This window comes from Aotus nancymaae, unplaced genomic scaffold, assembly GCF_030222135.1.
Source record: "Aotus nancymaae isolate 86718 unplaced genomic scaffold, 86718_ANA_hifiasm-v0.15.2.pri h1tg000011l, whole genome shotgun sequence".
Lineage (NCBI taxonomy): Eukaryota > Metazoa > Chordata > Mammalia > Primates > Aotidae > Aotus > Aotus nancymaae.
In genome coordinates, this window is record NW_026988422.1 from 20889216 (window position 1) to 20905700 (window position 16485).

At 42.3% G+C, this 16485-nt stretch overlaps 1 protein-coding gene across 2 annotated transcripts in view; it reads right to left on the bottom strand.

Annotated features, from left to right (window-relative positions):
- The window catches only part of GSK3B (glycogen synthase kinase 3 beta), a 224182-nt gene extending 220442 nt beyond the window's left edge, over positions 1 to 3740 (bottom strand). For both annotated transcript variants that reach the window (XM_012463925.2, XM_012463924.2), the window contains exon 1: positions 2624 to 3740. In XM_012463925.2, coding sequence (XP_012319348.1) covers positions 2624 to 2711 — 88 coding nt within the window. In that variant the 5' untranslated portion in view covers positions 2712 to 3740. The remainder of the gene's footprint in view (positions 1 to 2623) is intronic.
- Between the last annotated feature and the right edge of the window lie 12745 nt (positions 3741 to 16485).

The window sequence follows — 16485 nt, forward strand, 5'->3', positions numbered from 1 at the left end:
GCTCCCTAAAAAAGGCTCTAGCATCTCTCTACTATAATTCATTAATTCAACAGCAAAAATCACCTTATACCTTGTTCAGCAACCAACATGAATCCAAAGCTCTTTGGAATCTCAACCAAACTTTTACAGAACCTCTCTGCCCTCCATGAGCTAACGTCCTCTTATTTCTCAAATTCCATCTGTTCTTATGTTTTTATTTAGGCCCCTTTAACACAGATTTGCCAATTTGATTATTGCCTCTCATGCATTCAAAACTCACCATCTTTGTGCCTCAGTACACTCCTTCCACCAAGACCTTTCATACTTTTCTATCAGTTCAAGTTACCACCTCCTTTAACATGTCATAAAATATACCTTATCCACAAGAAGTCTTTCCTCTCCTACCCATCAGTCTCAGGTCTTACCCCTTTACTCCTGGTCACTCTAAACAAATGATCCAATTTGTATTTTATAATTTTGCAGTCATTATGCTATTAATTTTTTTTTTCCTAAAGCCTCCTCTACAACTAAATGATAAACTTTTGAGGCCAAGGACTACAACTTCTTATGTCTCTGTTCTGAACAGGGGTCCCTTAGAATGCTAGCTTAAAGACTTAAAATGCTTAAAGACTCCCCTTTCTTTTAAATATCTTTAAAGTCAAAGCTGTCAAAACATATAATTAACACTAAACTCCAACTTTTAAAACATTTTCATCTGTAAATTTTACAAGAGTTACTCCATCCTTAGTTAATATCTGTACTATCAAGAATTCAAGAGTCATTTTAAAGAAAATCCTGGAAAGAAAATGAAACGTCTCAAAACGCAGCATTATAATCTAGCATTATAGATCTCTGAAATAAAGCTACTAAATCAATTACCTGAAATTGATTGGTTTTCAAACTATATTATCAAGATGTAAAACACACAAACACTCCAGTACCACAAGAGGCTCTTAAGTAGCTATTAGAAGACTTGTAACATTATAGCTGAAAATTACCCTGGAATTTTAAAATATTTTTCAAATGATCCCATGAAGTGCTTAGAAAGCAGGACCCTTCCCTGAAAGATGCATAATCAGCTTTCCTCTTTACCTACCCCAGCATTCATTGGCAAGACACCTAAAAAAAAAAAATTTAACTTTCAAAAATAATCTCCAATTCAGCTATTACCTAGACTATCCTGTTTCAGGCTAGTTCCCAAAGCCAACATGAATTGAAACGTTGAGTTCAACTAAAAGTGATCATTTTATGTTGCCTAAGGATATAATCAATTTCACATAACATACATTTTTGTGTGTGTGTGGGTTCTTAAAATCTCAGTTCTTCTAGGCAACAAAATAACTTGTCTTTGCCCTCATCATGCTCCTCTTTTCCACAATAAGGAAACAACATAGTATTTTTGTTAAATTCTGGAAGTATGTTTAAACAAGTTGTCATTAAATACCACATGAACAGCTCCACAAATAGAGATACACTGGAACATGAGATACTTAGTATATACTAAACACCTCAAGAGCATACTTTTCGGCCCAAACCCAGGAAAAGAGTACAATCTATCCACAACCTTGAACACAGCCCAAATATCCCTATTATTTCTAGGACCACAGCCATCTGCAAAAGCCAAAATGGAAAGGACTAAATCCACATTCTTCTAACTAAATCCGGTGTTATCTAAATGAGGTGGTAACTAACGCGAGAGTATTTTAAATCGTCCTTTTTAAGGAACCCCCTGTGCTACAGAACATTTAACAGGTAGTGAATGCTATAGCACTCCAAAATTTAACTTAAATGATAATGAGCCAGTGACAACATTTAACTTAGTATTTGGCACGATGACAAAACAAACAAAACTTGGACCTATTAATATTTCCAAGTTACCTTTTGATTAAATAATTATACGGTGGCAGGTTGGTAATGTCAAAACAGGAGTTTAAGAGATAACACATCAAACCACTTATCCAAATTGAAGACAAACCATATAGAGATGCTACTGCTGCTGGGTATTTATCGGCTCCCACTGGTCCCTTCTAAAGGGAGAAATCAATGCCAGTCTCCAAATGTGAATGGTTACTGAGCAAGTTCATCCACAGATTAAGAATAAATATTATGTATAGTCATACAGACAAGAAAAAAATGTTGGGAGAGTGGGACATTTCACCTTTCTATTAAGTATACCAAACTATGATAACCCCTGAGACCTAAAATACCCTCACTCATTCCAAAAGACATACGTTCTGCAAATGTACATAATAGTTTATGAATCAAATCTTGTCCTCTTTATTCTAAAGGATGAGCAAGTAAACACTGTCATCACTACTATAACGTGGAAGCACTCAAGCGCTTGATGAAACTAACTACCAACAGCAAGAAAAGTATACGAAAAGAACGCAGTTTCAAATCGAATCGTCCAGATAAAAATCATATTCTCTCAATTCAAGGTTAATGAGACCGGGGGAGGGGGGTATGGGAGAAGAAGAGAGGGAGCTGCTTCATCCTTGACTGAAGACAGGTTTTGCCCCTTTTCCATTACCTGACTGTTTGATTGTTATATCAGGAGGTCTATTATTTTCAGATCCTGGTATTCCGAGGTTTCTTATTTTAAGGGCGAGGCGGAAAAGGGGTGTAAAATAAAATCAATACTCACTGCTAACTTTCATGCTGCCAAAAGCTGAAGGCTGCTGCACCGGCTTGCAGCTCTCCGCAAAGGAGGTGGTTCTGGGCCGCCCTGACATGATCACTCTCTTCGCGAATCACCTTTTCCTTCCTTCCTCCTTTTCTTCCTTTTGTCTTTACGTTGGGGTGTTAGGTTAATGATAAATGCAGCATTAAGTTCTCCCACAGAAGAAAAAGAAAAAGACTCGTCCTCTTGGCTTTTCACTCCTTTTGTATACTATTAAAAAAAAACGAGCGATGTATTTTTCCTTCAAGACAGACCTGCACGGATATTTAACATATAGATGATTCAGGGCTGGGGAAAAATACAATTCTTTCCCCTCCTTTTCTTGGGAGGAGAAAAAAGGGGGGGAAATCCTAAAAAAATATATATCACATGAAACGGGGGCAAATACTTGATTGAAAATGAGTACTTCGAATATTATATTTTCCTCGGGGATTTTTTTCCGAGTCAATGAAGAAGGGAAGCGGCGGAAGGATCACGAGTCTCACGCTTGAAGAGAAAGGGGGATGGGAAGGAGGGAGGGAGAGGGAGGGGGTGGCTCGGAGATGCGACGGCAAACGCTGCAGCTCCGGCAGCCGCGGGATCCGGCGGGCTGACGGCGGGGGCCCGGCGAACTGGAGGGCGGCAGAGTCGCGAGTCAGTCAGAGACGGGCGGTGGCGGCGGCTCCTCTCCTCATTGCGCCAGGAGCAGCTGCAGGCGGTGGCTGGATCCAGCGGCCATGGCGGCGGCGGTGGCGGAGGCAGCTCCCTTCAGACCCCAGGCAGCGGCTCCTCGACTGCTCCCCATACGCAAGGGACATGGGAACCTGGCAACCGCTTCCGTCTCTCGGGGCCCCCTCCCCCGTCCGCGGCACCAGCGCGGCCGCCCTCCTGCCCCCCCCGCCCCTCGCCTCTGCTCGGTGCCCGCTCAGGAAGTGTCCGCGCTTTGCCCCCAGCCCAGAGCCCTGTCAGCGGCTGCGGGGCCGGCTCCTCCTTGCTTCCTTCCTTCCTTCCTTTGTCACTCGGCCCGGGCGGCGGCGGCAGCGGCGGCGGCGGCAGCAGCAGCACAAGCCTGCATTCGCCCGGGTCGGGGATTGCTCTGTGTGAGGAGTGCTGTCTGCGCAGCCGCCTTGCACTTCCCCACTCCCCCCTCCCCCCTCCTACTCGTCCTCCACCTCCTTCCTCCCCCACCCAGCCTTACACCGCCCAGCGTCCCGCCGCCCGCGTAACAGGCGTCTGGGAATCGCCGGCCGAGCCCCGCGCTCGCCCGCTTCGGCTGGGAGCCGAAGCCCGAAAAGAGCCAATCGCGGACGTCGTTTGTTTGCGGCTCCTCCCGGATGAAGCCGATCGGCCTGAGAAGCCAATTAGAAAATGTCGATGGGAAACCACGCCCAAAGAGCGGAAAATGCCGAAAGTAGCCGAACGGAAAGGGCTGGCTGGAGGAGACATTCGGCAATGGCAACTGTGGCCAATCAGAATCGCCGGCCTCGTGAAAACGCCTGAAATGTTGAGGATGGTGAAACCCGGAGACGCTGGTGAAACTGCACGGCTGGGCGCCGCCGCCGCTTTGTAATTGGTTGGGAAACTCCGCTGGGAGCGTACCGCCCTCGGTGATTGGTGAAGGAAAGGGGGCTTCCGAGGACAGTCTAACCAGTCAGGACTTCTCCTCCCTCTCCAAGGTGGGGAGAAGAAGAAAGCGAAGGGAGGACGCCTATAAAGCGCCCTCTCATTGGCCTGAAGCTTAGGCGCTGGAGTTGGGGCAAAAGGGAGAGGGAGGGAGCCCGAAACCCGCAGCGGTGGCCAATCGGCTCTCACTGCCGTCAATCGCAAGACCTAGCTGCACTGTGATTGGCCTTCGGCCTTGGTCCCAGGAGCGAGGAGAAGCTCGACTGGGGTAGTGGCTGACGGCCTGATGGCTAGCTGCGGCCGCCTTCAACGACTGTGGAAACCGCACATACAGAGACTGCGGTCCTCCTGCCTAGGAAGTCGGAAAGTACTGCGGTCGGCAGTGCTGGGATCTGAGCGCTCAGCAAGCAGAGGGGTCGAGGGGCTTTCCTCACCCACAGGAGGCTCTCGGCCGGGCGGGGCCCATTCTGCGCACCCAAGGCTCCCCTCTGCCCGGGATCGCGTGTGCCGGGTGTCGGCCTCTTCCCCGAAAGGGGCAGACGGACCAAGGGGCCCTTCCCGGCCTGCTTCAAACTCTCAGACGCTAAAATGGGAGCATAGCTTCCAGAAAGGCGGCGCCTTTGGGCGATCGCGCCCCGCCCAGCCGCGGGGGCCATTGATAGAGAGGCTCGCTGCGCTTGGTGTGTGCGGCTGGGCCGGGCCTCTGGAAACGCCCCTGAGAAATGAGCTCATGCTGGATGCGCGCGCTCCTTGGGCGCAACTGCCCAGCGCTAAACGGGCCCCGAAAGCAGGTGAGGGGAAATACGGTCAGGCCGGATATTCTGAAGCCTCCGAGGAAATGGGGGGCCAGAGCAACCCGTGGTAGCTTTGGATCTTTTGAAACTAGGGCGATCTATAAAATACAGCTTGAGTAGATGTCATACATAAGACCAGTGTCCATTGTTCTACCAGAGAACCAGTTCCTTTGGTCTGCTTGAGAACAGTGAGGTATGGCTACGTCAAGATAGCAAAGAAAGTAGAATATAAAGTTGTCATCGTGATTGTAATCCAGTGGTGCCTACAAAGTCATCTCTTTCTGTTACATGCTGTCTCCAGAAAGCACATGTAAAAGTACCCATATTTGATCAGATTACCTGGCTGATACTTTGAAACACTGATGAAGGACTTGGGACAGAACCAAGTAAGCTTTGATGGAAGACAGGAAAGGTCTAGATAGTGTTTGCAGATTCAAATAGCTACAGAGACCAGACAAGTACAGCAAATGAGTGAGACTGGCCTTTTGTAAGACAATGGTGAATGACAGGGAAAATGGCAAATTGGAATATCCATGCTATAACTAAAAGGAACAGCTGCTCAGCTCTAGCAGATTGTTGCCTTCAGGAACATGGGTCCAGTGTTCTCAGATGTTCTGTTTTTTTTCTCCCAGAAGAAGCCCCAAAATTGGATTTTTGTGTGAAATCTCTGCATCTTTAAATATTGGTAACCAAAATTTCAAACGCTGCAAGCCAACCTAAAAACATCCCTTGGCCCGTGAGGCCAACAGGCAGTTTGTAATCACAAACCTGAGAATAGGCTTTACCACCCAAGAGCAGTAGAGGTTCTTGTCCTTTGCAATTAAAAGAGCATGAGGTCACTGGATGCCATGGGGGAAGGTAAAGAATGTTAAAAGCAAATTCACCTTGGCAAGTTGGTCATCTGAATGGTGCCTCTCCATGCTATTTGTTATGAAAGACCTTTGCCACTGTTCCCTAAAATGCTGTAAGGCAAAGCTTTAAATCCTGCCGAGCTCTTCTATACTTCCCATCCCTACTCCTAGTTATACTAGCTGGAAAGTAAATAACAAATGTTTAGTTTATACAATTTGGAAACATGGCCATTCTCTTGTATATAATAGGTATAAAAATAGTCTTCCTTAAGGATATGATTAGTAGCTTTTCTGTTGCTGCCTTCAAATATTTTCAGCTGATTACTTTCAAAAATCTGGCCAAGAGGAAATTTTATAGGGAAAAAAGTATATTTCAATTTAAAATGAGGACTTGAGGAGGGAGAAGCTTATGAGACAATACAAAACTATTGAAACTAATATTCAGTAGTTTCCCTGAACTTTCAAACTCTCTTACTTTCCTACTTGCTGTCAATGACTTACTGGTTGATAGTAACTAGTAGTTAATATTTATTAGGTGTTCACAGGAAGCCAGGTAGAGCTCTTAAATGCTTCACACAAACTGTCCCAGTTAAATTTATAAAAATTGTATGAAATAAATATATCACCTCTAATTTTAAGATGACAAACCTGAGGCCCAGAAACATTTCCTTACTTACCCAAGAGCCATAAAGCTAAAGAGACAGAACCAGGATTCAGATCTCCTGTTCTTACCTGTTCTCAGCCTCCACTCCATACCTCTCCTGATATGTCTTGCTTTGCTTTATCTTACAGTCTAAACCATATGCCTTGTACTATGGTGTGTACCTGGTTGTGAGTACATCCACTAGTATACAGTTTGGTTTCCTCTGAGGCTCATCAGAATGTCCTTTGTAAAGATCAGTAATTCTAAACCAAAGCAACAATAAGCCAAGAAATTAGAAAAAGATAAATGAAGGAAAGCTAGGGGGTACAGAACAGGTGAGTAGTATAGTGGGAAAAGATGTTGGTGAGTGCTCTACAAGATTATAGATAAGAATGAAAGTGCACAGCCTGGCACAGTGGCTCACACCTGTAATCCCAACACTTTGGGAGGCCAAGGCAGGCGGATCTCCTGAGGTCCAGAGTTCAAGACCAGCCTGACCAACATGAAGAAATCCCACCTCTACTAAAAAAAAAATACAAAATTAGCCAGGTGTGGCAGCACATGCCTGTAATCCCAGCTACTCCTGCAGCTGAGGCAGAATTGCTTGAACCCAGGAGGCAGAGGTTGCAGTGAGCTGAGATTGTGCCATTGCACCTGGGCAACAAGAGTGAAACTCTGTCTCAAAAAAAAAAAAAGCCGGGCATGGTGGCTCATGCCTGTAATCCCAACACTGGGAGGCTGAGGCCAGTGGTCAGGAGATTGAGACCATCCTGGCTAACACGGTGAAACACGTCTTTACTGAAAATACAAAAAATTAGCCCAGTGTGGTGGTACATGCCTGTAGTCCCAGCTACTGAGGAGGCTGAGGCAGGAGAATCGCTTGAACCCCAGAGGTGGAGGTTGCAGTAAGCCAAGATCGCGCAACTGCAGTCCAGCCTGGTCGACAGAGCCAGACTCCATCTCAAAAAAAAGAAAAAAAAAAGTGTACAATGGCTTATAAGGATTTGTATAGCACTTTGCAGATTATGAAGCCCTTCGACGTGCATTATATCATTTGGTCCTCACAACAATCCAGTAAAGTAAGAAGGGAAACTACCGTTCTGTTTTTACAAATGAGGATACTGCATTAGAGTGATTGAGTGATTTGCTTAGCATCACTTAGCTGCATGTTTAACTGAAACTAGAAGAAACTATAGGCAGGTTTAATAATGAAGTAGAGGTCGGACACAGTGGCTCATGCCTGTAATCTAACACTTCGGGAGGCTAAGATGGGAGGATCACTTGAGGCCAGGAGTTCAAAACCAGCCTGGTCAATATAGTGAGACCCCACCTCTATGAAAAATGATAATAAAGTAGCACATAAAATATGAGATGCAGTTTATTTAGATGAACCCAGAGTGAACTATTCCAAACAAGTCCAAGGCAAAACTCTTCAAGTACTTCAATTATTCTGTCCTGGGTGACAGAGTGAGACTGTCTCAAATGTTTTTGAGACAGTCTCACTCTGTCGCCCAGGCTGGAGTGCAGTGGCATGATCTCAGCTCACTGCAACCTCTACCTCCCAGGTTCAAGTGATTCTCCTGCCTTGACCTCCTGAGTAGCTTAGATTACAGGTATGTGCCACCACACCTGGCTAATTTTTGTATTTTTAGTAGACATGGAGTTTCACCATGTTGGCCAGTCTGGACTCGAATTCCTGGCCTCAAGTGATCCACCTGTCTCAATCTCCCAAAGTGCTAGGATTACAAGTGTGAGGCATCGCACCCAGCCATACATATATATTAAACTTAACATATACTAAATGGGCTGGGCTTGGTAGTTCATGCCTATAATCCCAGCACTTTGGGGGACCAACGTGGGCAAATTGCTTGAGCCCAGAAGTTAGGCAGGCATGGTGGTGCATGCTTGTAGGCCCAGCTACTCAGCAGGCTGAGTTGGGAGGATCACCTGAGCCCAGGAAGTCAAGGCTACAGTGAGCCGAGATTGTGCCACTACACTCCAAGCTGGGCAATGGGAGTGAGACCCTGTAAAAAGGGAAAAAAAACCTAAAAACTTAAATCTTATTGGGTACTGATCTTTAAAATGTTATAAGTTATGGTCTCTGTGCTCCAGATACTTGCAGTCAGATATAATGAAATGGAAAAATTGTTTAGTAATGAGGCTTAGGAAAGCCCTCCGATATGATGATCAAAGAGAATAGTAACAGGAAAGGGCCAGGCACAGTGGCTCCTGTAATCTCACTCCTATAATCCTACCACTTTGGGAGGCCAAGACAGGCAGATAATTTGAAGTCAGGAGATCCAGACCAGCTTGGCCAACATGGTGAAACCCCGTCTCTACTAAAAATACAAAAATTAGCTGGGCATGGTGGCGCATGCCTGTGGTCCCAGCTACTCAGGAGGCTGAGGCAGGAGAATCGCTTGAACCTGGGAGTAGGTGGTTCAAGTGGAGGTTGCAGTGAGTGGAGATTGTGCCACTGCACTCCAGCCTAGGCAACAGAGCAAGACCCTGTCTCAAAAAAAAAAAAAAAATTAACAGGAAGGGAAAATAAGCTTATATTTATGGAATGTCTGTTCAATCTTCCCTCAAAATCCCAAGAGATAGGCATTTTTATACTCATTTTTTTCTCTTCATTTATTAAAAAGGACTTTTTTAATAAATGAAGAGAAAAAAATGAGTCTTCGGATAAGTATATTGCTCTAGGTCACATGATTAGTGGATGACAGAGTTGAGATGAGATTTACACCAGAGTCTTTGAGTGCAACCTGTTTATACTAGATCACTTGGCCTTCTATAGTACTGGCCTGGCATGGTGGTTCACACCTGTAATCCAGATATTTTGTCAGGCCAAGGTGGAAGGATCACTTGAGGTCAGGAGTTAGAGGTTACGCTGACCTATGAGCACACCACTGCACGCCGGACTGGGTAACAGAGTAAGACCCTGTCTCTTTAAAAAAAAAAAAAAAAAGCATTAATATCAATGAATTCATTTATTTAAAATTATATACATATTCGTATGTGCACATATAAGTGTCTAGAAATTTTAGCTTTGGATCTTTATTATCTTTATGCTGTATAATAATTATCTTTATTTTGGATCTTTATTGTCTTTATGCTTTCTAATAATTGTCTTTACCCTACCTTTTGTCAATGACTTTTATGTATATTCCACAGGAAAGTAATCTAACAGAAAAGTAAGTAGCAGCAGCTAAATGGGTACTTTCAGAAGGATTTGAGGAGGCAGTTTCAGGGCTGAGCAAAAGAACTAGAAAATCAGAACACTTTTAGAAGCTCTGAAGCAGCAGCAGAAATTTACCCCTTCATAGGCAGCCTTTAATGCCAAAAAGAGATTGGCTGTGACTGACAGTATGCTGTGTAAAGGAATCAGTTTATGTCAAAGCCTGTAAAGTGATCTGTTGACTGTACTAGAAATCATCAGCGGGAGCTTAATTTGGTAATATTATCAAGAGCCATCTTAAAAATTATGCTCTTTGGGCCAGGCATGGTGGCTCACGCCTGTAATCCCAGCACTTTGGGAGGCCAAGGCAGGCAGATCACCTGAGGTCAGGAGTTTGAGACCAGCCTGACTAATATGGTGAAACCCTGTCTCTATTAAAAATACAAAAATTAGCCAGGCATGTTGGGGGCATCTGTAGTCCCAGCTACTTGGGAGGCTGAAACAGGAGAATTGCTTGAACCCAGAGGCAGAGGTTGCAGTGAGCCAAGATCATGCCACATCCAGCCTGGGTAACAGCAAGACTGTCTCAAAAAAATATATATATATGCTCTTTGGTCAATAATAAAAGTTAACTCATCCCAGATACAGTGCTTGGTGTTTGGGGCATGTAACGATCAAAACTCCTTATATGGTAAGTGCAACATTGTTATTACCTCTGTTTTACTGATGAGAAGACAGAGGAACAAGAGAAGTAACTTGCCCAAATTCATACAGCCAGAAAGTACTTTTCAAACCTGTAGCTTACCTCTTGTGCCCTAGCCCTAGGAATTTCTCCTTAGTCATTCAAAAGAAACAAATTGAACTTCACTCAAGTGTGTTTAGTGAGCATTTATCCAGCTACTGTCAACTTTGTAGAACACTGTGGTAGGCCCAAGGAGTACAAGAGTATGAAGATGAATAGAAGCCATCCAGATATGACTGCTATCTTGCCCCAGCCTTGAAAGAGCTCTCTTTCAGTGGAGGAGACACCTAAACAAATAATACCATAAGGTCAGCTGAGCAGCTTTAGAGCAAACAGAGGAAGGGAAGTGTCCCAGAGATTGTTTCCAAGTTATATTTAAACTAGTGGTCTCCAGAGTGCAGCATATGCACCTAGAAGATAGATAGGATGATCTTTTGGGGTGCTAGAACTATTAGAATTTATTTTTATCTTAAAAAGTAAAAAAACAAATTACCTTACCAATGGTATTCATAGACACTGGCACCCTCCTTCATCCCTACAATGAAGGAAGAGGGGTTATGCGATCCACGGTACAAATGTCCTAAGGGAAGGGGATGAATCCACAGCCTCAAAGGGATTGTGAATTTCAGTTGCCCTCCTGCTCTTTTAAATTTTTAGCAATGTATAACACTTTACTTGTACTTAATTAAGTGGATTTCCAAATTATGTTTTTTGGTTTTTAAATAAATTGATCTCCATAGATTATTGAAAATGATTTCTACAAATAAAGTGTAGATAACAGATTTTACTAATGTTTCAAGAGTAAACAAAATGACACAGCTAACATTCTCCTGCACTTAGTAGAAGCTCTTCATCAGTCACATCACTAGATAAAAACAATAATGTACTTACTAAATTTGACAAGAAAAGGGCCTCAAAATTTTGAAATTCTCAAGTATTTTTGAAACATGAAGTTACTGTCCGCTATTGTTAAAGTCAGAGCGTATTCTAAGTTAAAGTATGATTGAGATGCAGCTATGCTAGTATGAAATTTTCACAATTATCGAAACAAAGACTAATGCATTGGGGAAAATGTTAATAATTGTTAGGGGGCCGATAGCAGTTGGAGGGTGAAAACAAAATGGTTTGGGACATAAATAATTAAAATTTATTTTTAAAATACTGCACCTTTAATCCTTTCTTTATTGCTGTGTGTATCTTATAATGTGCATATCATGTTAGCTCAAGATCAAAAGTTTATGGACCAGCTAGGCACTGTGGCTCATGCCTCTAATCCCAGCACTTTGGGAGGCTGAGGTGGGAGATCCCCTGAGGTCAGGAGTTCGAGCCTGGCCAACATGGTGAAACTCTGTCTCTACTAAAAATACAAAAATTAGCTGGGTGTGGTGGCGGGCATCTATAATCCAAGCTACCTGGGGGGCTGAGGCAGGAGAATGACTTGAACCCAGGAGGTGGAAGTTGGAGTGAGCCAAGATTGAGCCATTGCACTCCAGCTGGGGCAACAAGAGCAAAACTCCGTCTCAAAAAAAAAAAAAAAAAGTTTATGGACCACTAGTTTAGACAAAGAATAGTTGTCCAGATGGATAAGGAAGGGAAAAGCAATCCAGGCAGAGAAAAGGTTATGCAATGACTGATATGTTTAACAAGGTATTTGGAGACCTTGAGATAGTTTGAAATTATGTAATGTCTAAGATGTGGGCCAAGAGAAAATAAAGGAAAATACCACAGGATAATAGAGGAGTAAAGTAAATTACGTTATATTAACTCCATATTAGGCAGCCAGTAAAAATCAATACAACTACCAAAAGTAACTCAGAAATATGTTGAGGAAACAATACTAATTGAAAAATACAGAACTTAAGGTTGTATATGTACCATATTTCCAATCTGTAAAATATAAGTACATTTGAATCAAGATTGGAAAGGAAGACAGAAATTAGAATAACTTGTCAATAACGTATTTAATTATAAATGAAAATATTTAAATGTCTTTGTTAGTATTTTTATAATAAATTTCTGTTTGTTTAATTTTATTTATTTTTTTAATCTTGCTGTTGTCCCGGATGGAGTGTAGTAGCACAGTCATAGCTCACTACAGCCTTGAACTCCTGGGTTCAAGCAGTCCTCCCACCTCAACCTCCTAAGTAGCTTGGATTTCAGGTGTAAGCCACTGCACCCCACTTCTGTGTTTGATTTTAAGGGGAATTGGCCTCAAAAATAACGTTTATATTATTTCTTCACTATGATTCACATGTGCCTCAGAAGCCTCTAATTACAATGGAGTTCTTAACAAAAACTTCAAGTTTCTCAGCAAAGTTTTCTAACCAGAGCTTTTAATGATAATCATTTGCCTCATGAGTTAAAATAATAAAACTAGACAATAGTGAGTAAGCACTATATTACTCACTAGACAATAGTGAGTAAGCACTATATTCGAGACACCTTAAGCATCTGATATAAAGCGTATGAGAGGCTCAGTGTCCTTTGGGAGTTTACCCTCTAGGGAAGCAACTACATGAAAAGTTTAATAAATTATAAAAATCTCAATTTGGATTTATAAAAAAGCTTGTGAGGCAGAACATAATTTGTTTTTTATTTATTTTTTTGAGACAGGGTCTCACTTTGTCCTCCAGGCTGGTGTGCTATAACCTCGACCTCCCAGGTTCAAGGGGTCCTGCTGCCTCAGCTCCCTAAGGAGCTGGTACTACAGGGATGCGACACCACACCTAGCTAACTTTTGTATCTTTTGTATAAATGGGGTTTCCCCTTGTTGCCCAGCCTAGTCTCGAACTTTTGGGCTCAAAATCTGCCTGCCATGACTTCTCAAAATGCTAGGATTACTGGCATGAGCCACCATGCCTGGTCCATAATTTGTTAATATGGTTTTTACTACAAAGCTTAAATAAATTGCCTGTGCATTTCTATTTATAATAGGTGAGTAGAGGATACATCAATCTAAAGTGATCTTAAAGGATGAGTAGTAGGATTTGGAGATGAAGAAAGGAGAGGGGAAGTAAATTACTTGCCATCACTTCAATTTCAGCCCATCAGATAAACCCTCTCTTTAGTAAACCTGCATGTGAGTGGAGCTGTAAGAGCAATTAAGGGCAGTGTGACTATGTGCATGTGACTATGTGCATCTGACTTTGGGAAAACCAGTTTGGCTGGAACAAAAAGCTGATTGAGAAGACTAATGGAAGATAAGGTTGAAAGGTAGTTTGGGACAGGTTTGAGGGAGCTTTCAATGTTACAGGGAAAAAAAAAAAAGCTGGATTTTGTCCTATAGACAGTGGAGAGGTATTTTAGCAGATGTAAGATACTACCATTATAGGAAAGCCTCTGAAATAACATACACAGTGGTTTTTCCTGTTGCTGAAAATATGCCCCGAGTAACAAGACGTGGCATAGTTGGTCATGTGTCTTATAACCAGTGTGAGGTGTGCCCAAATGGGAAACTAATGAATGACTACCCAAAAAGAAGAGAGTGTTTGAAACACTGTCCTGTGAAGTAGACTGGTAGTATTAAAAGTTGCATATCAAGGCTTTGACAAATTTTATAAATACTCCTAATTTTGACATCTTAAAGGAGTATACTATATAAAATAAAAGGAAAACCCTTGATGAATCTGTTACAGGAACAGGGTCACAATCCAGACCCCAGGAGTAGGTTCTTGGATCTTGCGCAAGGAAGAATTCAGGGTGACTCCATGGTGCAAATAAAAGCAAGTTTATTAAGAAAGTAAAGGAATAAAAGAATGGCAACTACATAGAGCAGCCCTGAGGGCTGCTGGTTGCCCATTTTTATGGTTGTCTCTTGATATCTAAACAAGGAGTGGATTATTCATGCCTCCCCTTTTTAGTCCATATAGGGTCTAAACTGTCATGGTGCATTTGTAAACTGTCTTGGCGCTGGTGGGACTGTAGCAGTGAGGATTACCAGAGGTCACTATTGTCGCCATTTTGGTTTTGGCCAGCTCCTTTACTGCAGCCTGTTTTATCAGCAGAGTCTTTATGATCTGTATTTTGTGCTGACCTCCTATCACATCCTGCCTTAACTGTCTGGGAATGCAGACCAGTAGGTTTCAGCTTTGTTTTACCCAGCTCCTGTTTAAGATAGAGTTGCTCTGGTTCACGTGCCTCTGACAAATCTTTTTAGTTTCATACTTGTCACATTTTTGCTTCTAAGGATATAATCATGTGGTTTACCATATTATTACTGATTATTTTGAACTACTTTAATTTTATTTATTTTACCTTATTTCCATTCATTTTTTGAAAAGAGCTTTTTTATACAAGAGTGTAAATATTTTCACATTGAATTGAATAAATGAATTGAAAACAGTATGTTCATTGAATACTTTAAGTGTACTTCTTTACAGCAAATTCTAGGAATTCAGCTTTGTTTTATGTGCATTAAAATGTAACAAATATAGGCCTGAGAAATTCTCAGAACAAATATTTTAGGCCCTCAGTAGCTGTAAATCAGAAATGGTCAGATTTCCTTCACATGGAAATGGGACTCACATCTCTCAGAATGGAACAGAAGTCTTTAGGTCTTTAATCTATGTCATGTTGATGGAAAATGTGAAAGCTACAAGAAAATTGGTATTTGGTTTCTTAGATATTGAATATCCTTGGCAGGGGGTGTGGGGAAGTGGAAAAAAATTAAGACCTCCTATGGATCATCCAAGAAGGAATTTCAGAATGCAGAGAGGGCTGGTCTCCCTTAATCAGGCCAAAGTTTTATTTGAATTGTATCAAGACGCTTCATTCCTGTGCCCTGTAGGATGGAATCTTGAAATGGGAGAGAATGTACAAAGCCTCAAGGAATGTGTTTCTCTGTAAATTTAGATCAGATAATAGTATGAAGTGCCAGATATGAAGCCAGAAAGGATTCTTATGAGAGTTTACAGCTCAGTCTTATAAAACCATTAATGTTTTACTATCTCTGCTGCTTTATTTTTTATTTTTATTTTTAGAGATGGAGTCTCACTCTGCTGCCCAGGCTGGAGTGCAATGGTGCGATCATAGCTCACTGCAACCTCAAACACCTGCGTTCAGGTCGACCCTCCTGCCTCAGCCATGCCCCCGCCACTACCCACTTCCCCACCCAGTAGCTGGGGCTACAAGTGCATGCCACCACACCCAGCTAATTTTTAAAATTACTTTGTAGAGACAGGGTCTTGCCATGCTTCCCAGGCTGCTGCTCTTGTTCTTTATTTTTACAACATATGTTGTGTATGCACTAGTAGTGTTTGGTTCTTGAAGATTAATAATTTTTGCTAGTTAGGAACCGTTATTCCCCTAACTAAATCTTGCTACTCTTTTAGGACCAGTTAAAGATTCTTAGGAAAATATCAATTCTGATTTTGTTGGTTTTTTTTTTTTTGCTTGCTTGTTTTTGTTGTTATTATTGTTGTTTAGACAGTTTGTTGCTCTGTCACCCACGCTGGAGTGCTGAGGTGTGATCATGGCTCACTGCAGCCTACCTCCAGGGCTCAAGCAGTCCTCTCACCTCAGTCTCCTAAATAGCTGAGACTTACAGGCACATACTTGACCTGGCTAATTTTTTTTTTTTAAGACAGGGTTCTCCCTGTGTTTTCCAGACTGATCTTGAACTCCTGGCCTCAAGCGATCCTCCCAACTTGGCCCGCACAAAGTGATGGGATTACAGGTGTAAGTCACCACACCCAGTCTGGTTTTTTTCTTTTTGAGGACTCAACATGTCCAAGACAGTTGCGTCCAACCTCCTATCAGTACACTTCTACTTTCTCTAACCACTTCTTGACAATTTGAATAGAGTTTTCATTTTTAGTCTTCTTATCAAAAGTGCTCTAATTGTTCTACTTTTTATCCCGAAGCACTTTAAATATGATTATATTGAATTTCATAAGTTTTGCTGGCCTGCATTGGACAACACATGAAAAGACGCAATATTGAATATCCTAATTCCACCAGGAAATGCTTGTTGTCTACTATGTGCCCAGAATTGTGCCACATATGTGGAAAACATTTG